The following is a 25,007-nucleotide window of genomic DNA, read 5'->3' as shown; positions in this document are numbered from 1 at the left end:
GATAATCTTTTTCGCCTTGACTTCCCCCTTGGTGTACTTGTTCTTTGTAGCAGCCGATGCATTTGATGGAGGCTCAAGGATTTTACCCTTCACATAATCCAACACTTCTTGTTATTCCAATGTCAAATCAAGAAACATCTTCCATCTGTGATAGTCAGACTTTTCACGGAGCTTGTCTACAGTTGGGAAGAGGGATGAGGAACCCATTGAGCCTTTGACCTTGTCCAACTATCTTCGGTGATTTCTCTTTCACTCTTGCTTGGGCTTTGTCTTCACCTCAGCTCCGATACCATGTTAATTTTTGGTATGTTCTATGTTGAGAACAATTTATTTCAATTTTCTTATTAGCTCAATATCAATATCCAGATTAGCAATCACATCAGCATGATAGTAAAATGCAAATAGAACATAAACATAAACAGTAAAAGACAAGCCAAGACAAGAGGACACAAAATGTGGCACCAACCAGGGACAAACCCCAATGTGGAGAAACCCTTGATCAATTCTTCTTATATTCTTCAATAGTTCAGCAGAGAGAGAGAAACCCTTGATCAATTCTTCTTATATTCTTCAATAGTTCAGCAGAGAGAGAGATAGTACAAATATACAAATCTAATATGTATGACAGCAGCGAAAAATCCATCATTCTGCTAATGATGACAGTTCAAAGATGCAGCCCTGAATTCTCATGACAATCTTCAACCAATCACTAAGAGTGTTGTAGCATATCCTTTGAGGAGATCATCAAACTAATGACCCGCCACATAATACTAATGCAACATTCCTCTGTTTGCTAGCTGCTCCTGCAATTCTGGTTAGGGCACAATATGCAACCCTAAGTAGCCCTTGCTATGGTGCTATGGCCTGTGGCCTAGCACATAGCAACTCCTGTAGCAAATGTCCTCGAAACATCATCAACACAGCGATATCTTATCCTATAAGAACTTATCTTAGCTGTCAGCACTTTCAAGCATCTAACTGTGTACATACTCTGATCTACGGAGCAGATCTCTTCAACGCATTCCTTCACTTTATGATTGTGGCTTATCAACCTAGCAAACAGTCCTTAAGGCATGCCTAGAACAGCTTCCTTCATCACATTGTCACCTACAGCAAATACGTTGTCTTTCCAAGCTTCTAAATGTTATGTTAAGACTCCTTTTTGTTGTAGATTAGGACTCCTACAAGCTACGGATAAGAGCCTCTCATTACTGCGAATGAGGGCTTCCCTTTTGACAACGGATAGGTCCACTTGACTGTGAGTTAAGGGTTCCTTTTGACAGCGGATTAGGGCTCCCTGTTTGTTGCGTATTGGAGCTTCTTCTTGACAGTGAATAGGACCTCCCTTGACTGCGTCTTAGTCTCCTTTATGACTGTGGATTTAGGGCTCTCTTTCAACTAATTGGGACCTTCCTTAAGTGGAGATTTAGGGCTCTCTTTTAGCTGATTAGGGCCTTCCTTAAGTGTGGATTAAGGCTCCTCTTGACCTGTGGCTAGGGCACCTTTAGGACTGTGGCTAGGGCTTCTCCTTCAGCTGCATATTAAGCCTTTCCTTTTACTGCGTATGATGCCTCCTTGACTGCGTATAGGTCTCCACTTAACTGCAGCCAGATCTCCTCACAAGACAGATGTTAGGGCTTCTTTAGGTGACTGCGTCCAGATCCCTTAGATAACCCTTTCCACTACGTCCTCCTTGTGAGAGGGCAAACCCAAACGAGTGGAGAGGAGAGATCAAGAGAGATCTAAGTGTGTCTCAAATGACTTGAAGACTCCTCTATTATATTGCAACATTGAGGTTGAGCTAGGGTAATTTGCTTGCTGGCCGACCTTGACAAATTGTCAAATAATACAAATAAATTCATATCTCCATAAATACATGTCGGAATCGGATGAACTTTAGATCAATTTTACACCTCTCGAAGAGAGGAATCCAAGAAAAATATCAACTGCCATAAATAAGATGACCCACATGGAGTTTGGCCCTAGTTGTCAATTTTAACAAAATTGAGTCAGATCAGTAACCTATCACAAGTGCAAATCACCACTCTCAAGCATAAAAAACACTTGACTCACAAGTGTCATGGGCATCTCACCTACAACCCTCTCACAGGTCCAGGTGCCTATATCTCAAGCATGGATCAACGTCAATCTTTGAAGCCAGGGCATCACACCTGCTAAAATCCTCTGACAGAACCCACTCATAGGCAGCAGCCCATTCCATGCACGGATCTAAAAAATCTTAGAAAACATTCTCTGATACCATGTTGAATTTTCAGATCGTGGTAAGTAGAACTGCCATCAGAATCTAACCCTTGACTGCTAAGAAATTGAAAAACTTGAACTCCTATCAAAACTATAGAAATCTGAATGCTAGATCTAAAAACACATTAATATGACCAAAAAAAACTGACAATTAATGGTAATGTTAGATGCATATAATTTTTATCTCAAGTAAAATTTGGAATTTCCTTTATCTTTCCTTTTCATCCTTTTACTTAAACTTTTAAATTTTTAGCCTTTTTATCTAAAGTGAAAGTTGAAATTTCATTTATCTTTCTTTTTATATTTTTACTTAAATTTTTAACATTACCATTGTTTCAGGATGTTTAAGAGTGATTCTGACATCATCGAACTTCATTTAGAGAAAGTAGAAATTCATATCCCATTCAAAATTCAACAGACTTAACAGTTTCCATAATTTCAAGATTGGTATGATTGCAGCGTTTTCATTGGATTCCATCACATATGAAGGTATGGCATTGGCAATTAATCAAAAGCACCAAGCCCTTTGTATACATCGATGTTTGTGGTATTGATTTTGAACTCCTTTGTCATGGCATTAGCAAAACAGTACCATTCACTCAAATCAAAAATCATTTATCGGGCATGTTAAGTTTTTTCTACCATATCTTACGGCTTGGATTAAGCAATTCCATCAAAATTGAGTGTTGACTAATGTGCCTTAAGGATCGAAGTAGAGTCAAAGGGTGATACTGATAATGAGGATCCCATTGTAAGCGATGGTGGAACATTGTTTGTCATTTAAATGTTGTTATTTTTAGGCATGTTCTATGTTGATAGCAAATTTACTTCAATTTTCCATATTAGCTCAATATCAATTCCAAATTAGCAATCACATTTAGCATGATAGTAAAATGTAGATAGAACATAAACATAAATCACAAAAGACAAGCCAAGACGAGGACACAAGATGTGGCGTCAGCCAGGGACAAACCCCAATGTGGGGAAACCCTTGATCAATTCTTCTTATATGTTCTTCAATAGTTCAATAGAGACAGAGAGATAGTACATATACATCAAAAGTCAACATTTTGATTTGTCATAAAAAGAGCATAGATCTTCTCTAAGAAGATGACACATGAGGTCGCTGATTTGAACACAGGTGATTTCATCACCTTGTTGTACCTATCACTGCGCTGCACCATCCTTGAGTTGTACCTCGTCATGTTGTACCCAACATGCTGCTCTTCATCATCATGCTACACTAAGCATTACTGTGCTGCACCACTGTCACTATGCACTATGTTGCACCTATTCACTGTTGTACCCATCACTGTGCACTATGCTGCACCAATGACTGTTGTACCTATCATTGTGCACTATGTTGCACCAATGACTGTTGTACCTATCACTGTGCACTATGCTACCCCAATGACAATTGTATCCATCGTTGTGCACTATGTTGCACCCATCATACACATGCTACATCTTTCATGTAGCACTTCAATACATTCATGTTGTTGTACCCTATTACTATGTCGTTCCATCATATCATATTGTTGCACCCTATCACTATGTTGTCAATGCTACAAGACCCTTCTTAAGGGCTATATAGAGAACAGCTAGGACAGCTCTATAGCTGTGGATTAGGGCCACCTTAGGACAGCGTATATGGAGCTCTCTTGACGGCATTTAGAACCTGTCTTTTTAGGCCTCCTTTATACAGTCATCAGCCCTCTTCTTCTCTATGGCTAGGGCATGATATGACCCTCCTAAATCAGCGTCTAGATGTTTGTTATAGACCTGCGGTTTTACCCACTCTTTGTTGTGTTTCCATGATCGTATTTAGGGCAGCGTTAGAGCTGTGTCTCCTTCAGGACTAGGGCTTCTCCTTCATTAGGGCAGCATTGTCTCTTAGGATCTTTCCTCCCACCAAACCCCAAAGACAAGTGGAGAGGAAGAGATCACAAGAAGAGTGTGTGTGCAAATGACTAGCAAGCCACCTCTTTTTATACTAAAACATTGAGCACATGTGGGGGCAATTTGGTTGTTGGCCAACCTTGACGAATTGTCCCATAACACAAACAAATTCATATCTCCATGAATACATGTTAGAATCAGATGATCTTTAGATCAATCCTACACCTCTCGACGAGAGGAATCCAAGAAAAATATCAGCTGCCATGAATAAATAGACCCACATGGAGTTTGGCCCTAGTTTCCAATTTTAACACTCCCTCTCAACTAGGGAGAACTCCATCTGCTAATCCATCTGTCAAATTGTATTATCTCTGCCATCAGTGCCCTGCACCGCTCTCCTCTACTGAACTATGAAGAAGAAGAAGTGATCGAGAATGTATCATACCATCCTCTACTGACCCAAAGTCGGTCCCATATAAATGAGTTCTTACTGACCCGAAGTCAGTCCCAATGAAGAGAGTGTGTCATACCACTCTTACTGATCTGACATCAGTTCCAAAAGAGAGTGAGTTATATACTCTTACTAACCCGAAGTTAGTTCCAATTGATCCCAGATCAATATCATCCTAGCATAGGGAGTACGGTAGTAACACGATGCGTCCATCGGTACTACTATGGTCCCTATCCTCATTTCCCTACTCATTGGCCAGATGAGAGGTACTTACCATGAGTCCCAGACTACATGGGTAGGATGTCTCAGCAGGAGAAGGACGAACCACTCATCATGCCTACACGTCGCCAAGGGTATCCTAGGGGAAGGTTGAACCACTCACCCTGCACACAACAAATCACTACGGAAAGGCTGAACCACTCACCCTATGACTGTGTCTCGACAGGAGAAGGATGATCCACTCATCCTGCCTACATAGAAAACCACTAAGGGGAGGCTGAACCACTCACCCTATGGTTGCTCATCTCTCCGAGGTGTACCCCCAAGCCCCCCGAAGCTCCCAGAGCTCAATGTCCATATCATACAAGACCCTTAGGAGAGAGTTTCTCCACGACTCCCAGTCGTTTGCAGAAAGTCAAGAATTTGACCCTTCCCAGGGGCTTCGACAAAATATCGATGACTTGCACATCAGTCCCAGTGCGATGGAGCCTTCTTGCTCCTTGATGTACCATATCCCAGATAAAGTGGTACCTGATGTCTATATGCTTGGAGCAATCATAGAACACAGGATTCCTCAACAATCGAATCCCCCGCTGGTTGTCACAGAAGATCATGATGGTATCTAGCACGTGTCCAAACAGCTCACTGAAGAGCTTCCTCAACCAGGCAGCTTCATATGAGGTCATACTTGTAACAATGTATTCAGCCTCAGCAGTGCTCAAAGCAACCAACATCTGCTTCCAGCTCATCCAGGATATCAAAGCAGAACTCAAAGAGAACCAACACCCAAAAGTGCTCTTGCGATCCTCCACACTGCCTGCCTAATCAGCATTAGAATAATCATGCAGCTTCACATTTCTGGCAGTGTACCTCAATCCATGAGAGATTGTGCCCTGAAGATATCTCAAATGATTCTTGGCACCAATCCAGTGAGGCTCAACCATATATGAGTTCAACATCCTAACTGCAAAACATATATCCGGACGGGAGTTCACCAAGAACATCAATGCTAGAATGAGTTTATGAAACTCAGAGGCATTTCCCAAATCAAGTCCGGCATCACTACCACATTACTTCTGAAAGTTAAGCTCCATCGAGGTAGTCACGGGCTTGCAGTTCACTATTCCAAATCCAAAATCCAACTCCCTCTTACTTTTGCAAATGAGAGGGTCTACACCTGTTAGAAAGAGGTCGTCCTCAGAAGGTGCCAATATGAGAGGTCTATCACCCATAATCTTCAAGCAAAGGTTTGGATTGGCTTCACTCCTAGTGAATCTCAGCTTCATTAGACAGCTATCAATCCTCTCATATCAAGCCCGAGGTGTTTTGCTTCAAGCCATAGAGGACTTTCTTCCACATGCATACATGAGATTCTCGATCATGAATCTCAAACCCCTCGGGTTGTTCCAAACCTATGGACCTGCTACATGAGGGGAATGGTCCCCTCGTAAGATTTTCCTTCAGTACATCTCAGACATGTACCTTCATGCTCTTCTTGAATTCAGGCATCCCTGTCACCATCTGACTCACATCGGGTGGGGCCCCATATTAAGCAGACCTCCGATGCTATAGACGAGATGTTTCAACTGACATGGTCCCCAATGGACTTCCTGCAACTTGATACAAATTGCCAACCCTGAACCCATGAGTAAAAGCATCTTTGAAAATTTCATTTTCAAGCACATACCTTTCCATCGATGAATGCCACCCTGAAACCTTTGATTTCCATTGCCGAAATAGACATCAGGTTCTTCTTGCGATCAGGTACCTAAAAGGGATTCTTGTAAATGAATCGAATTACCCTCATTCAATTGAGGGGTAGCATTCCCTACACCCTTTCCGAGATAGGTGGCATTGACTCCAAGTATAATCCCACAATTGTTTCCATCTCTACCAAATTAGATAGAGCACCCTTCTATCCAATGAAGTGCCTTGAAGCACTACAATCAATAAGCCAAATTCCCAAAGAGTCCGAAGGAGAGGGTCAATATAAGATAATGCTTCTTTATCTTATCAAGAACAACTTCTGATTCTTCATACCTGGGGTTCCTTGCTTTCTTTGAAGAGTTGGCCATTTCCTTGATGACTTGCATTACTTCGATCATTGAAGATGTCCCTGGAATGATTGTTATCATCATCAAGTGATGTGTCCCTACCATTTGGACACTTCTTCGCATAATGGCCGAACTTATTGCAAGCAAGGCATCTGCCTTTCCTTCCACCCTTAGATCCGGACTTCCCATTGAAGTGATCTTTAGGTAGGCCATCAGATGCTTCTGTTGCGCCACTTAGATAATATTCTCTGCTTCGACTTCACCCTTGGCGAATTTGAAGAGGGATGAGGAATCCATTGATCCTTTTGCCCTTTCCAACTATCTTCGGTGATTTCTCTTTCACTCTTGCTTGGGCTTTGTCTTCGCCTCACCTCTAACACCATGTTATTTTTAGGTATGTTTTATGCTAATAGCAAATTTACTTCAATTTTCCATATTAGCTCAATATCAATTCCAGATTAGCAATCACATTTAGCATGATACTAAAATGCAGATAGAACATAAACATAAATCGCAGAAAACAAGCCAAGACAAGAGGACACAAGATGTGGCGCCAACCAGGGACAAACCCCAATGTGGAGAAACCCTTGATCAATTCTTCTTATATGTTCTTCAATAGTTCAGCAGAGACAGAGAGATAGTACATATACATCAGAAGTCAACATTTTGATTTGTCATAATAAGAGCATAGATCTTCTCTAAGAAGATGATACATGAGGTAGCTGATCCGAACACAGGTGATTCCATCACCTTGCTGTACCTATAACTGTGCTGCACCATCAATGAGCTGTACCTCATCATGTTGTACCCAACATGCTGCTCTTCATCATCATGCTGCACCACTGTCATTGTGCACTATGCTGCACCTATTCACTGTTGTAGCCATCACTGTGCACTATGCTGCACCAATGACTGTTGTACCCATCACTGTGCACTATGCTGTCAATGCTACAAGACCCTTCTTAAGGGCTATATAGACAGCAGCTAGAACAGCTCTGTAGCTGCAGATTAGGGCCACCTTCGGACAGCGTATATAGAGCTCTCTTGGCAGCATTTAGAACCTATCTTTTTAGGCCTCCTTTATAGAGTCATTAGCCCTCTTATTCTCTGCGGCTAGGGCATGATATGACCCTCCTAAATCAGCGTCTAGATGTTTGTTATAGACCTGCGTTTTAACCCACTCTTTGCTGTGTTTCCATGACTGTATTTAGGGCAGCGTTAAAGTTGTGTCTCCTTCATGACTAGGGCTTCTCCTTCATTAGGGCAGTGTTGTCTCTTAGGATCTCTCCTCCCACCAAAACCCAAAGACAAGTGGAGAGGAAGAGATCACAAGAAGAGTGTGTGTGCAAATGACTAGCAAGCCACCTCTTTTTATACTAAAATATTGAGCACATGTGGGGGCAATTTGGTTGCTGGCCGACCTTGACGAATTGTCCCATAACACAAATAAATTCATATCTCCATGAATACATGTCGGAATCGGATGATCTTTAGATCAATCTTACACCTCTCGACTAGAGAAATCCAAGAAAAATATCAGCTGCCATGAATAAGTAGACCCACATGGAGTTTGGCCCTAGTTTCCAATTTTAACAAATGCTCTTTCTCATTTATTCATAATGATTTCTTTCAAAGTTTCAATATAATATTATAAAGAGTTGTTTATGAAATACCTTGTTATGTATGTCTATGTTCCAAATTTTTGGGGGTCATGTTTCCAGCCTCTTTCCATTTTGGAAACTCGTACCAATTTCCCTGTATTGTGCAACTTAGATGCCAATGTTTGAGTTTCTGCAAAATGTGTGTAAAGTAGACATGATATAACCATGCCTGTTGAAAGCCCAATTTTAACTTTGACATGTTCAACCAGTAAAAGATTTTAAAAAGATGCCAGTACATACATACCATCCACAGTCCACCAGTCACCATTTTCTGCACTATCATAAGACAGCTTCTGAACAATTGTCAATGCATCTATCCAATTGTTGTAGCCTCCGTGAATCCAAACCTCGGAAGAAAAAGCAAGTGGACGAGAAGAACGATTGTAATAGAGTTTCACTCTATCTCCTCCTTTAAAGTCAACAGGCTCAATGCACCATAAACCATCAACAGACTTTACTGCCATCTGCATGGCTTGGCGTGTTTGTTCTCGTCTTTCAGCCACTTGTTTCTTTGCCTCTGCTCTATCTGATTCCTTTGCAGCATTTTCTTCCTCCACTCTACGCCGCTCTGCAGCCTCTCTTTCTCTCTCAGCCTGCTCTGCGCCAAGTCTCTCTAACTCTCTACGCTTTTCCTCAAGCAGGAAATCTTCAAATGATTGTTTGTCCATTCCCCCTTCAACTGCTATTGAGAAATCCTTTCTATCATTGTTTTCATAGACCTCACCCCCATTGAAGAACACAAAATCTATATTATATGCCTGCTTTGGTATAAATAATTTACAAGTCCACCAATCCCCATTAAGTTCACTTTTTTGCAACTCCATGATAAAGGAATTCCATTTCCAATCATTGAAAGCACCCATGATTAAGACCGTTGGCTCATTGGCCAAAGCTGTTACGCTTCTGTTAAGGAAAATCTCAATTTCTTGCCCTGCATTTGCAACAATAGGATAAAAGAACACCTTATTGTGAAGAGAGAAGTTCTCCTTTGCAAGGCTTTCCAGGTCCTGTCTTCGTGCCTCGGCTTTTTCTTTCTTTAAATTATGTTCTTTCAATAGTTCTTCAGTTTCTTTCTGCTTTATTGCAGCATGTAAATCTTCGGCATCTTGCATCTTTTGATTGTCTTGGGTCTCATGTGATTTCTCCCTTTCAGATACTCCAGCACCACTCCCAGATTTTCTGCTGTCAACCACATCCCTCTTGATATCTTTTGTGAATCTGCTTGCAGCAGCAACCTGAGAATTCTTTTTCCCACCAGTAATAGCTACATGTTGGGCCCCCTGACTCTTTTGATTCACTTCACTTGCATCCAGATCATTGACATCCCGTTCACCTTTTACCTTATTTTGATCATGAGCATCTGTTGCCACCCCTGTTGCAGGCTTACGGGATACCGGTATATCCTTTGAAATAGCATCTTTTCTCTTTGGCTCCACCGGCTTCTTACGAGATCTTCTTGTAAAGTCTGCAGAGTTAAAAAAAAATGAATTCATCAGCTAAAGGCTAAAGCTTATATTTGACAACACTAAGAATATACATATATTAAATTCATATTAAATTATACATTCCCATCTGAATCTTGTTGTAGTGTGTAATATCTATGAAATATGCAAAAGGTGTTTTGAGCTCTATGATCACAATAAAAATAACCAGATAAGAATGTTCTTGTCAAGTTCGATTTTAGATTTTATGGTCTTTTAATTAAAAAAGAACAAGCTAACCTGCATTTGCCACAATATTGGTGGAGCGTCTCCTATTCTTAGAAACCTCCTGCAATGAACCATTCCATACCTGGAGGAAATAAATAAGGAAGAACAGTCATTAAAAGGCAACAAATTAAAGGAATCTCCAATTTTTAGATGACACTGTTTATGTTCCCCTATATAGTCCAAGGGACAAAGAAATATAGCTCACTCCATATTGAAGAAGTATTTGTTTTATAATAAATGGAAGTGTGTTAATATTCAACATTAATAACTAATTGTAATTTGTGTTTTAAGAGGCCTTGGTATGTTAGCATTTTATAGCAGTCACGCCAATCATTACAATGCTTACTCAAACATAAAATGATAAAACAGAAGATGAATCTAAAATATTAGCAACAAATTACTACTCCCTGATATGCATTCCTGACAGTTTTCTTATGAATCTCGCGTTTCAGAACTTTCCAAATCCAACATTGTGTCAGACATCGATACATACAAGGGCTGCTTTGCGCAGATCAAAAAATGTTAGATAGCAGGATTGCCATTTCCCATCAGCAGATATCTTTACAACAACTTCACATACCATTTTCATCATTTAATCTGTAGCTTCATAGTACTCTATTAAGACAATCTACTAAGCATAATTTAATTAATATTGACTTATGTAAGTGATATTTTCCTTGTAAATATTTTTATGAGGAGTCCTTCAGGTTGTGTTCTTGTGGCAACTTAGAGCAGTGGCTGTGAAGATGACCCAGGTTCAAATCCTGGCAGACTAGCTCCATGCCTGCATGGGATCTGCTGGTTGTGGCTTGTAACTAGGCTGGCTTTGTTTGGGCATATGCACTCTTAGATGTAATCTGTGCCTTCTTGGGCTTTGCCCAATCATTGTTGTTGCCTTGTTGTAGCCTACAGGCAACTAATATGTATTTTTCACTAGCTCAGGGACAGCAATTTCATCTTCACTAATAAAAATGCTAAAGGATGGACTTGTTACAAAAAAATCTAGCACCTAGTACAACACATCACTAGGTGACCTAGACAATATGCAACACATAGTTGTGTTACCACTGCCAACTCAGCAACTCCCCCCTCTCTTTAGTGATGGACACAATCCAACACAAGGGAGGTTTCCCTGGTAGGGCTTAGGGATCAAGTAATCCAAGCACGTTAAGCTACGTGCCCCCTAAGGATCCTACAATATAGATCCACCAGATAAAGATACGACAAACAAGGGTTTAAGTCAAATGAAGGAGTAAATTCCAGATTTGGGTTCAAAGTATCTAATGGACATCTAAAGGCTAGGGTTAGCCTAAGGAACTTCAAATAGTTTCCTAAACATACCAAATCAAGAAAATACTCAAGGCTGCTATAAATTAGGGTTTTAAACCAAAAAATTGCAACAAAACAATAGCTTATAACAACCAGCAAATTTAAGCCCTTGGGGAGCATCCTAAGTTGCACAAAACGCCAAAACGTCTAGAAGTTTTCAAAATAGGTACATCTGGAAACGCTACCCCTGGAAAATGGAAACGATATATATATATATAAGTTAATAACACATTATCTTGCAAGAAAAGAAAGAATGAGACACATAAATGACATTTCAGAGGAAAAAACAAGTCTATATTAACTCTTAAATCACATGATGCAAAAATCCAAAATTAGCCTTTATAGATGAGGTTGTACATCAAAGGTTCCAAAATCAATCTTTATAAATGAGGCTATATGTGCTTGAACAAAAGACAATTAGTGGTTGGCTACCTATCATTAATCATAATGATCCTCATCCCCATCATCATCAACAAAAGTAGAACAAGATGATTGTTCAACAAAAGATGCAACTCTACTAGTACATGCATTTGCAATTCCACTTGCATCACCACTAGCGCTAATATCAAGAGCAACAAGAGAGGAGCTCTAAGTCTGAACATTTTGCTTCCACATCCCAATCTTTATGAAGTACACTTGTATATTCTTCACCCCTACGAGACACAAGGCATAGATTTGAATGAACATATACCAGATCCTCAGCCTTCTGCGATCCCAACCTATGGCACTTCACAAAGTGAATGGAACTATAAGTGCTCCAATTATGTTATGCTAATGAAGAGCTTGTCATTTGTGCTAGAATACGAGTCACGAGATTTTGCAAATAAACACCATTTTCCCCATGACAAGTCCATCACTTAAACAGGTTCATGGTCTCCCCTCATCCAAAGCTGATATATCTGCAAAATCCTCTAATCCAGCAGCAAAACAAGTAAATTCCCCCCTTGCGTGAGTTTGTAAAGAAGCTGGAAAAACCTCTAAAAGGCGTTTCTTCACTCCATTTTCCACCTCCTTGTCCTTATGTGGGGCCTTTCCCTTCCCACTGTGATGAGCAATGAATTCTTCATCATAAAATTTTGGATTTAGAGCATGTACGAAAGTGCGCAAACGTTGAAGCCATTCCACCCGGTAATAATGATAGACCCCACTTGCTCAGCCAAATCAAAATCCACAAAAGGAGGAGTGGGAGTCTCTTGTGTAATAATTTCCACGGTTTTCTCAATTATGGTCTCAATGTCATCATAAGCCTCTCCCGAGAAAGGTTTCTCTGTGTTTGCATCTTGGAGAAGATCAAATGTAGGTATTGTGAACTTCAGTGAGTACTTGCTCCACCAATCTTCGTCAATCAACACCCTCCTCACCATATTTCCCTTCTCTCAATCTGCTTGTCTCCATTTAAACCAAGTCGTACCTGCCACCATACTCATTAATGCAGTTTTAACTTCAACAAAGGCATAACTTGTGTTAATCGCTCTCACCAAATCCAACTAATATGGGGATTGAACCTCATTAAAAGGGGTGCCACAAGCAAAGACAACCCTTGCCACTCTTGAGAAACGTTCTTCTCTCCCTTGATTGTCAAGTGTTTTCAACAATCTACTATCTTTAACTAGATTTGATGGCTTAGAAAACTCTTTGTCTATTGCCAACGCCCTCCTCTTTCTTACTTCATGAACAATCCTTGGCTCATTGCTAGCACCAAAGCGAAGATTGCTAGTGCCACCCATATCGATTTAGCTTCTTTGATCGTTCAACCTTTGAGCATCATCTTACTCTCTCTTGAATGTATACCTCACCTCCGAATTTATGGTCTGTGCGCACACTTCAATACCCTTTATCTCTTCATACGAAATGTGAGCCTTCACTCTTATATAAAAGCCCTTAAAGGTCCTATCACTTTTGCAGAAATTGCACTTCCATTCGCATGTAACACCGACACCTATTTGTTTGACTTTGATAACATACTTCCAAAGAGGATAATATTCTTGTTGCCTGGTTTCATGAGTAGATTTAGGAGCACTAGAAACACCACTTTGAGAAGCCATGAATGTTGCAAAAACAGAAAATAACTCACTTACCAAAACAACTGCTACCCACGCCCTTGTTCTTGTTGCCCGCATACTTCTTCTTGTTGCCCACACCATTCTTGCTATCCATGAACCCACACCCTTCTTCTTGCTAGAAATGCACCAAAGCTCGCTCCTAATGCTCCAAAACATAACTAATGTTGCAAATATTTTTGTCATTGGTATCAACGATAGGTGAGACTAATTATGTCCAAGATAAATATTGGAAAATTAAGATGACTACTTATGTCCAAGATAAAGATTGGAAAATGAAGATTGTTGGAAATATTGTTTTTGGACTTATGATGCCCCAATTGGATACCCTATCTTTGGACAAAATTTTTATTCTCATTACCAAGCGAAAATGGGAGGATGGGATATATGTTTGGAAAGCTTATTCCAAGACATTTCGAATGGTATATAGCACTCCCTCTAATTCCATAGGAATGTGGAGATATGGAAGATTTCTATATTTTATATTTTTTCTTTAATAGTAAATTATTTCCCTAAAGACAACATTTTTATTCTCCCTCCCTGTAATCTTCCTCTTCTTCTTCTTCTTCTTCTTCTTATTGAATAATTGATGTTATTATTATTTTATTAGTTAATTTTTCAATTTCCTAAATCAACTATTTTATTATTATTAATTTGTTACTTTTAAATCAAATTTTTCCTTTGCCTTTGAATTTAACTTGTTTATTTAAGTTAAAACCCTTTAATTTTAAAGTCTTTTATTATTTTCAAAAATCATCTTTGGCTTGATCCTTAACGTTGGACAAGATATTAATCCTATAAACAGTTCCATCCTAAAATTTTCTTCAAATATGAATAACTGTGGAAATCTTCATTTTCTTACTCTTCTTCTTCTTCGCTATTACAGATCGAGCTTGCTTGAGATGAGTGTCCAAATGAGGTCGAGCTCCTTTGTATTTATAGCCTCCTTGAGGGATCGAATAGCCATCCTTCAGGCCGACTTGTGTGAAAAATCAATTACCTGATTCCTACTACAACAACTGATGTTAATTCTTCTAATTGTTAATTCGATTAAACAATGTACTTGTGTGCTATGGCAAATATCGAATTAAATACACTGCAGCCTACACAAATAAAAAACTGCGGAAACTAAATACAACACAGGGGAAAAATAATCATCACACACATCTACACAGTTATTTTTGGATAAATGTCCCCGGAAAAAACCAATGCAGTAGCTGAGGGTTTGCATTATTAAGCAGTAGTAAATCTGAGTACAATTCGTTGGATACCAAACTGGCTATTCGATACAGAGAGAAACTGGGCAAAAATAATAGTGAGATGATCTCACCCTATCACTAGAAGAACCAGCACTGATCTACACTAGAGATGAGCCTCTATGCTGCCTCTGCACAGCCTCTGCGTAATTCTATGTCACTCCCACGCAGTCACTGCAGCTGGGACTGCGATGCACCTTCTTCTGATCCTCTGTTGGCTGGAAACTTCATCTCTCAAGCCTCCTAGTCTCACACCCCAGCTTTTGGCCCTGGAACTCGACTTGCTCAGCAGGATTTCGATCTCCCTCTAAAACTCTGCGCTACCACAACGTAGCTCTACGTGGCCCTACAACAGCCTCTCTGGACATCTCTCTACCCTCTCTTCTTTGTACTCTCTGGTCAAGGAAAACTTCCCTCTGGATACTATCCCTGCCCCTCACTGCAAGAAATCGCTTCGACTCTCTCTCTGGCAACTGTTGTGCTGCTCTCTTCAAAAATTCGATCTTGATCTCTTACTCAATGTGTTTTCCAAATGCCCATCAAGCCTTCTCTTCTAATCTTCTCATTGAGAACCAACGGCCCAGGTCAGATTCTAATCAATGGCTCAGATCATTTTGGCTTGATCCTCGTCTTCTTCTAGAAGTTTTACCCACAGTTTGATTAATACCCTTTAATTATTTTAATTTCCTAAGTTTAGACTTAGGCACCCATTAAAAAATAATTAATTATTTTAATAGAACTGTCTCCGGGCGGAATTTCCCAAAACGATTTATGGGTATTGTGGAATACATGTGTCCTAGCCTCCCCGCAAATTTTGAGGCTAAAAGCACACCTGATGCTACTAGAAATCAACAACTTGATCTTGCTCTTAGGCCAACTTGGTCTTGGACTTTATCCATGGCTTTTTCTTGACAAAATAATTTTTTTTCTTCATTACAATGAGTCAAAATGGGACTACGACACATGACCAATATTATTATTTATCCTAGAAGGACCTAAAAGCACGAAGAACTTATTTTGACTCAAACTTGATTATGAAACCCATACTCCAAAAATAAAATATAATTTATTTTCTTTCATTTTCTTTCTTTATAAAGAATATATAATGTCATGATTACAATTACATCATAATGAAGACCAAACCTAGTTACAATTTTCAACACTCCCTCTTAACTAGGGAGGTATTCATGGTACAAGGAATCTCAATCTTGAAGCATTCTCATAAGAAGAGTTGGATTGATAAGCCATCTTTGTCAAGCATCTTTTTATCATAACCAACACTGTCCCTAAAGGCCTTAACTGGACAAGCTCATCTTTAATTATGAGCATTATGCTAGGAGGCTTTATGTGAGCTGCCACACTACCTCTCAAGGCACATACCCCATCCGAATGTCTACAAGGTATGTCCTTTTAGGACTATTCTTATCTTGGATTCCCAAACCTAGATCCTCAAAGAATATCAGTCCTCTTCGATTACTCTCATCTTCGATGCTCTACCTCGTCCTCAAAGAGCATTAGTCAACAACTTCTTTCCCTAGATTCTACAATCCATAAGAAGTTCTATTCTAGATGCTTATCCAATCCTCCAGACTCCATTCCTTCTTTATGGCCTTCATTAAGACTTACGATTGTTAGTCCTAGTCTAGTGCCTGACACATAAAGACAAGAACTATCCAATAACACTCCCTCTCAATTAGGGAGGAGATATCAACCAAACCATGCTTACCTCTTAGGTACTCAAGCTTCTTGTTTGGTAATGCTTTAGTCAAAATATATGCTACCTATTCATCTGTAGGTAGATAGTGCAGCTCCACAACTCCATCTCATACCAAGCTTCTATGTAGTGGTACTTATTGTTTATATGCTTCGATTACCATGAAACATCGGGTCTTCCGTCAGCCTTATGCAACTCTGATTATCACAATGTATCCATGTAGGGCTACGTGGTCCTTCAAAGTTCAAACAAGTCGGTTAGTAACTTCCTAAGCCAAATTGCTTCTCAACAGACCTCACTTGGAGCAACATATTCAACTTCAGCACTACTCAAAGCAATTGTATCCTGCTTTCTGCTCATCCATGAGACCATGGAAGATCCTAGGTTGAAGCATCCACCTGTTGTGCTTTTTCCATCTGTCTCACTGCCACCCCAATCTAAATCTGTATATCCCATGAGTAGGACTTCATTACTAGTGTTCCAAAGGCAGTGATATATAGTCTCACATAAATATCTTATGATATGCTTGGTTGCAATCCAATGATCATGTTTTGGCTCCATCTGAAACTAACTTAGGACATTTACTGCAAAACAAATGTTTGGTCTAGTATTTACTAGATACATCAAGGACCCAATCAATTGTTTGTAGCAAGTAGGATCCACTGGACTAGATTCTGAACTCCTCAACTTCTTTAAATTGGTAATCATAGGAGTCATCATAGGCTTGCAATCCATCATGCCATACTTTTGAAGCATCTTGATCACATACTTACCTTGACCAAGATATATCTCTCTTGGCTTCTACCATACCTCTAGTCCCAAATAATAATGAATAATCCCAAGATCCTTCATATCGAATTCTACTGCTAACTGCTTCTTGCATTCCTAAATCTGATGTTCTACACCTGTAACTAGTAGACCATCCACATACAAGAGTATGACAACTGGTTCATCCTAGACCACCCTGATATAGGTTAGGATCTGCATTACTCTTGGTAAAACCAAGTCCCAATAGATATGCATCCATCCTAGTATACCAAGCCATAAGTGCTTGCTTTAAGCCATATAGATCTTTCTTCAATCTGCAGACATGAGTCTCCCTCTGATTTATTTCAAATCCTTGAGGTTGCTCAATGTAAACCTCCTCATCAATGGTACATTCACAAAAGTTGCCTTGACATCCATTTGATGGATGTTACATCCCATAGTAGCAGCTAATGAAACAAGCAATCTTATTGTTGTATACCTAATTATGGGAGTAAAGGTTTCCTTATAATCAATTACTTCCTCCTCCAAGAAGCATCTTCCTATAAACCTTGCTTTATATTTGTCTATGCTCCCATCTGCAGTGTGCTTTATCTTGTAAATCCACTTTGAAGTGACAATAGATTTTTCGCTTGGCCTAGGGACAATCTCCCAAACATCATTCTTCATTATGGAATGGTATTCTTCCTGCATAGCATTCCTCCATTCTTGATGTTCAATTGCATCTTCATAGGAGGAAAGTTCCACTTCAATAAGCCTTGTCATGTATGCAGCATATCCAGAATACCTCTTTGGTCTTTTACTTTCCTTGGATGTCCCCAATTATGTATGTCCTTCTACCTCTTGAAGAGTAGTTTTCAGCCAAACATGCCTCTTTCGATTTTCTAGAACAATTACTTATTGTATAGGCTCACAAGGACCTTCAACATCTTCTTGAGCAAGTCCTGCTTCTTGACCATTATTATCCCTGGAGATATCCTCAAAGATAGGTATCTTTTCTTCATCAGAGTCAACCGAAACATCCCTTGATTTCTTGTAAGTTAATGCTCTCATCAAAGATGACATCCCTACTTATTTCAATTCAACAATCCTACTTGATATAGATTCTATATGCTTTTGATGAAGCGCTATATCCCACAAGGGGAATGGTTGATTTGGGGGATTGAGATTGAGAGGAGCGAGGGAAAACTTCTGCAAGCTAGGGTTTCAAACTTCTACAAGTGTTGAACTCCATGGAGGGGCGCAAAGGGGGGAGCTCCACTCCCTCCTACAAGCAGGCCGTGGCCAGCCGAGGTAAGAAACCATTAGAAACTACCAGAGGTCCTTCAGGAGAAGGGATAAGGAACATGGAAGAGGAACAACATTTAACCAAAACAAGGGAGGCCAATAGAACAAAAGAAAATGAGGAAGAAGACAAGAAACAGGGAGCAGAAAACAAAGCACAAAAGGGGCCATGTAAACCCAAGGTTGAGGTTACACCCAGAGTAGTTTTAAATGATCCTGCTCTGCAGGCGCACAGGGACCACATGCAGACCTACGCTATCATTTGTAAATTCATGGGATTATGGCCCACTGAAAAGGCACTACAAGCGTGGATTAAATACCACTGGAAATGAAAAGGAGGCATATACCTACATCTTGGGTCAAAGGGTTTCTTTACTGTGGTCTTTACAAATATCAAGGACAAAGACAAGGTGTTTGAAGGAGGACCCTACTTCTATGCCGCTGCAAGCCTCTACATGCGGTCGTGGATGATGAATTTTGTCCCGGAGCGAGAGACTTTCACTTTGGTCCCAGTCTGGGTAAGACTCTACTCCCTACCTCTTGATTACTGGCAAACTGAATCGTTATCTGCCATAGGAAACAAATTAGGGCGTTTTGTCAAAGCATCTGAGGCCACCAGAAGGGGAAAATATACTTCCTTCGCACGAATATGTGTGGAGATGGATCTCTCCGGAGCTCTACCGAATGAGGTCATCTTGGAAGTTTTTGATGAAGAATGGGTGCAAACAGTAGATTACGAACATATTCCTTTCAGATGTCGTAAGTGCCATGAGCATGGGCACCTATTTAGAGACTGCCCTCTCAGCAAAACAAAGAATAAAAGTAAAGCTACCACAGTGAAAGATACTGAAAATTTTCACAAAGTGGGATATAGAGGAAAAGGGGGTAAAAGGGGGCCAAAGCAACATCAAATAGAAGGGCAACAGGCCAGTCTGAATAGGTTCCAAGTACTCGAAGAAGAGGAAGAGATAACAAAAGTAGATCAGGTAATGGAAGGCAGCCCAAGTGAGAAGGAGAAAGAAGAAAATAGTGAACCAACACAAGATATTAACAAACAGAAAGAGACTACGCTGAGCGATGGAGAACTAGAAATGGACCAAGAAATGACCCAGAGTGAGATGGATATGGAGGATCATGAACTGCAGGATATTCTTGATAGAGAACACCTAGATCTGGAAGGGTTCTTGAAACAGGGGACCATGGGAGGAGTAGACTCACTACCTCAAGAAGAGTTCAACAGAGTACAGCAGCTGTTCCTATGGAAAACTCAGGCTAAAGGGCTGGAAAGGCAAAGAAACAATGAAAGGCAGGGCAACGAAGGTGTGAAAACTATGAAAACCACACCAGGATTAGCTCCTAAAAACCCAGGAAAAAAAGAGGCAGAAAAAATCAAAATGAGTTATTGATGGAATGTGGAAAGCTAATGATAGATTCAGGTAAGATGAAAGACCTAACCAGCTACTCCTTTACAAATATTTCATAATGAAGTTCACATCTTGGAATATCAGAGGTCTAGGTAGTAAAAGGAAACAAAGATTACTTAGCAATAGAATGAAACAAGAAGCTCCAGATATAATCTTTATCCAAGAAACTAAATGTTCCATTCAAAAAATAAAAGAAATTCACAGCAAATGGCTCAATAAATTTGAGTTTCTAGAAGTCAAAGCAGATAATACAGCAGGAGGCATACTCACTCTTTGGAACCCCCAAAAGATTGGCATAATAGATGCCAAGGCATCTAGGAATTATTTATCAGTGGTTATTCAGCCTGTGGGAGATAGGGAGACTTATCTGGTCATGAATGTTTATGGCCCCCAAAGACTGGATGATAAACTCAGGTTTCTAGATTCTCTTGTGGAACTAAGAGATAGACATGCAGGAGTATCATGGATCATGGATGGGGACTTCAACATGATCAAATCACTTTCGGAAAAAAAGGGGGGGACCAGAACTTTAAGCAAAGACTCTATAGCATTTCAAACTTTTATAGACAATATGAAGCTAGTTGACATTGATATGAGTAATGGCCTCTTTACATGGAACAATAAGAGAGGAGGAGAGTCTCAAGTAGCCTCAAAGTTAGACAGATTCAGAATTTCAGAGGACCTTATGCTCACCGACAAGGAAATAATAGTGAAAATTCTCCCCTTTGGAGGCTCGGACCATTAGCCTGTACAACTTGAGGTACAGGGTATTGGTACCCCTAGGAACAGACCTTTTAGATTTGAGAATATCTAGCTCACCCACCCAAAATTTATCAGCAATATTGTAAAATGGTGGACAGAAGATCTGCATATTCAGGGTACAAGAATGTTTTTGCTACACAAAAGACTAAAACACATCAAGCTCAGACTCAAAGACTGGAACAAGAATGAATTTGGCAATATTTTTGAAACGAAAAAAGTTGTTGAAGACAAAATGCAGGAACTCAATCAAGCCCTTATCACGGATGGCTTTGATAGAGTCAAAAATGAGCAAGTCACCAAACATCATCAAGACTGGGAGAACTTATGTAAACAAGAGGAAATATTTTGGAGACAAAAATCTAGAGTTCAATGGCTAAAAGAAGGGGAAAGAAACACTAGATTTTTCCACAGATCCACCATGGCGAACAGATCTCATAATAGGATCTCTTTGATCAAGGACGAGGGAGGTCATCTACTCAATTCCCATGAAGAGATAGAAACTGTGTTAGTTCAGCACTTTCAAGGTATAGCAAAGGAGACCATTTCAGACAGAGCTCATTTTATCAGGGACTTAACAAGGCATATACCTAGGCTAGTAACAAGAGAGGATAATTTCAATCTCAATAGGCCAGTGACTGAAGAGAAGGTTAGTGAGGTCATCAAAGAAATGCAGAATGGTAAAGCGCCAAGCCCTGATGGTTTCAATGTGGATTTCTTTAAAGCTTGTTGGAACATTGTTAAACAAGATATTCTGAATGTAGTGGAGGATTCCAGGATGAATAGAACCATTTTGAAGGTGCTCAATACTTCCTTCATCTCCTTAATCCCAAACAGGACAATGCTCAAACTCCAGACAGGTTTAGACCCATAGCTTTGTGCAATGTGGTGTACAAGATAATATCCAAAGTTGTTGCCAATAGACTCAAACCCCTTCTTCCTACTCTTGTTTCTGTGGAGCAATCAGGTTATGTGGAGGGTAGACAAATTCTCAATAACATCATTCAAGCGCATGAGGTGGTGCATTCATTGTTAAGCAATAGGAAGGCGGGAATGATTATGCAATTGGACCTAGCCAAAGCTTATGATAAGTTGAATTGGACCTATATCAGGAAGGTCCTTCTAGCCTTTGGATTTGATCATAACTAGGTAAGATGGGTTATGGCACTAGTAACTTCTTCTAGCTTTTCAATTCTGGTTAATGGTTCTCCTTCCAAGACTTTTACTCCTTCAAGAGGCCTCAGGCAGGGAGATCCGCTCTCTCCCTTTCTCTTTATCCTCATGATGGAAGGACTTGGTCGGTCTATCAAGCATGCGAAAGAAGTTGGTAACATCAAGGGTCTCCAACTTTCTGAGACTGGACAGGCTTTGACCCATCAACAATTTGTTGATGACACTATGTTGCAAGGAATCCCCACGGTCAAAGAAGCACTTGCTTATAAACAAATCCTGTGTGACTTTGCCATGGCTACAGGTATGGAGGTAAATCTCTCCAAATCTAAGATTTTTTTCTTTAATACTAATATTGCTATTCAGAGAAATATCTCCAGAATTCTGGGCTTTCAAAGGGATGTCCTTCCTTCCAAATACCTAGGAGTTCCTCTAACTGATAAACCTTTGCACAAAAGCATTTGGGAGCTGGTGATTAATAAGTTGCAGGATAAAATCAGGAAATGGACTATTAGATCTTTAAATTTGGCAGGCCGGTTGGTGCTTACAAAAGTTGTTCTTCAATCAATCCCCGTCTTCATGCTTTCAGCCCTTCCAGCTCCAAAAGGAGTTTTGCAACAATTTAGAACCATTGAAAGAGACTTTCTTTAGGGTAAGGGGGAGGAGAGAAAGAAATGGGTCTTCGTAGCCTGGGATAAGATTTGCAAACCTAAAAACCATGGGGGTCTTGGATTGGATGATTCGGAAGTACTTAGCAAAGTTTTAGGGGCAAAATTATGGTGGCGTTGGGTTAAAGATCCAAAGGCTCAGTGGGCTAGTATCTGGAAAGAAAAATACGCCAACACTTGGCAAGATAATGATCACATAAGGATGACTAGCATAATAAAAGGCTCCTACATCTGGAATAACGCCTGGGAGAATAGAGGCTTAGTGCAAAAAAATAGCTTCTGGGAAATCAGAGAGGGAGATCTTGCTTTGTTTTGGGAGGATAAATGGCAACAAGAACCTACATTGTTAAGAAAGGACTTTCTGGATCTCAAGAAAGAAATTGATACCAACGGGTTACTTAGGGTAAAAGATTTTTGGGATCAAACCAATAGTGAAGGAAAATGGAGAACCTAGAAGAATATAGAATACAGGGATGATAGCCCCTTGAAAGCAAAAGCGGATGCACTTCTGACAATGTTGGACCAAAGGAAAATTCTAGTTTCAGAGGGACATGACCAACTTAGATGGGGCAACAATAATGAAGGTACCTTCAATCTTAAGGAGGCAAAGTGCATAATCCTTGAGCTGAACTCCAATGTACCGAACAGGGTTTGGCAGAACCTATGGAGGCATCAAGGTCGGATGAAAATCAAACTCTTCATGTGGCTGGTACATCATAAGAAAATTCTGACTTGGGAAAACATTCGGAAGAGGGGTGTTCTAGGACCTTCTAGATGCCAGCTCTGTGAAGCCCAAGAGGAAACAATGGAGCACCTTCTCAATAATTGCATTTTGACCTCCAGGTTATCGGATACTTTTGCGACAATTTTCCAACAGACAGACAGGGACAAGGAAGCATTATCAATACCCTAAATAACTGGAGACGAAACTTCTCTGATTATGAATTTCTTCGCTCAGCTTGGGCCTTAACTCCAAGCTTCATAATATGGAATGTCTGGAAAGAAAGGAACAACAGAATCTTCAAAAATGAAAAACGTTCCTCCCAACGCATTATTGAGCAGATCTTAAGACAGCTTAAGGAGACAATTGGTACTTTAGTGCGCACTTCCCCAAAGAATCCACCTTCAGAAGCTAAAATGCAGATACTTCTTCAGTTGGGTATGCAGGGGCTTATACCTCAGGGCATGGACAGGAAGGTAATGAAACTGGACAATAAGCCAGATTACTAGCATCCTCCCCCTCAGGGTTTTCTAAAATACAACATTGATGGGGCCTCAAAAGGCAACCAGGGTATTGCTGGTTTTGGAGGGGTGTTACGGGATGAAAATGATTGCATCCTTTTTATTTTCCATTGCCATTTGGGAAGAGCTACAAACAATATGGCGGAATTAATGGCACTTGAGCAATGTTTAGAATTCCTGAAGCAGGATAATCTCCAGAATATAATAATTGAAGTTGATTCTGAGTTAATCATTAACTCGGTCAAGAGAATCTGCTGTGGCACAGAGCCGGAAAAAGTCTCAAGACACTGGAGGCTGCTTCAGGTCTTTCAAAGGATTCAGTTTCACCTCCTATGCTTGTGTACCGTGAGTTTTACTCATGTGCGAAGGACAGCAAATAAATTGGCGGACATTCTGGCCAATCAAGGGGTGCTCTGCACCAAAAGCAGGGTTAAGTTGAGTTGGCAAGAGATGCCTCAGAATAGATTAAGGGAGCAGTGTCTCGATCAGGCGGATGAGGACAGAATGATGTTTCGAAACAGAGACACAGAGACTGGGTCTAGTTGATTTGGTTTCATTATGAAGTGTTATTTCAGAAGTGAGGTCATATTTGGGTTGCAGGTCTCTGTCTGCCTCCTCAACCCAGGTAAACGCAAACCCAGAAGTCTCAGGTGGAAGTTGCTCGGTAGGTGTTTCTCGGATGGACGGCTGGAAGGAGGGATTTTCATCTTCCTTTGGCCCAAGTGCCCGAGGAGATGGGATGGTGTGAGGGGCCGGAGTCCAGGCTTTCTCGGCAGACTCAAAACCCCCGCATTACTTCCTGTGGTGGCATTACCGCCCTCGGGGTGGTTTCAGGTTTTTCGCATGCCCTTCAAGCCGGAAGCAGTTTTTCGAAGTTGGGAGTGATTCCACTCACCACGCAACACGTGGCCAATGGTGGGGAGAGAATACCGCCCTCCTTGCGCGGTAATTCTCGGGCTTTCGGCTCATGCGATATGATCCTCAGCCGTAGGATCAAGCGAGGAAAATCCACGGTCAAGAATAAGCATGCATGTTGGTGGGTCCGAAACAGAGGTTATGTTTTGTGCTTATCGCACGACCT

The 25,007-nt window shown here is 40.4% G+C and overlaps 1 protein-coding gene across 3 annotated transcripts in view; it reads right to left on the bottom strand.

The window, feature by feature from the left end:
* Positions 1-25,007, bottom strand: part of SS3 (starch synthase 3) — a 549,711-nt gene that overhangs the window by 493,610 nt on the left and 31,094 nt on the right. For all 3 annotated transcript variants that reach the window (XM_089458559.1, XM_089458560.1, XM_089458558.1), the window contains 2 exons: positions 10,268-10,337; positions 8,791-10,011 (listed from right to left, as the gene is read on the bottom strand). In XM_089458559.1, the coding sequence (XP_089314685.1) occupies positions 8,791-10,011; positions 10,268-10,337 (1,291 nt within the window). The remainder of the gene's footprint in view (positions 1-8,790; positions 10,012-10,267; positions 10,338-25,007) is intronic.

The sequence above is a fragment of the Pinus tabuliformis genome, chromosome 7 (genome assembly GCF_031772625.1).
Source record: "Pinus tabuliformis cultivar Carrire ecotype Pingquan chromosome 7, CPIR1, whole genome shotgun sequence".
Lineage (NCBI taxonomy): Eukaryota > Viridiplantae > Streptophyta > Pinopsida > Pinales > Pinaceae > Pinus > Pinus tabuliformis.
Note: the sequence above shows the minus strand (reverse complement) of the source record. Positions and strands in the feature narration are given on the sequence as shown.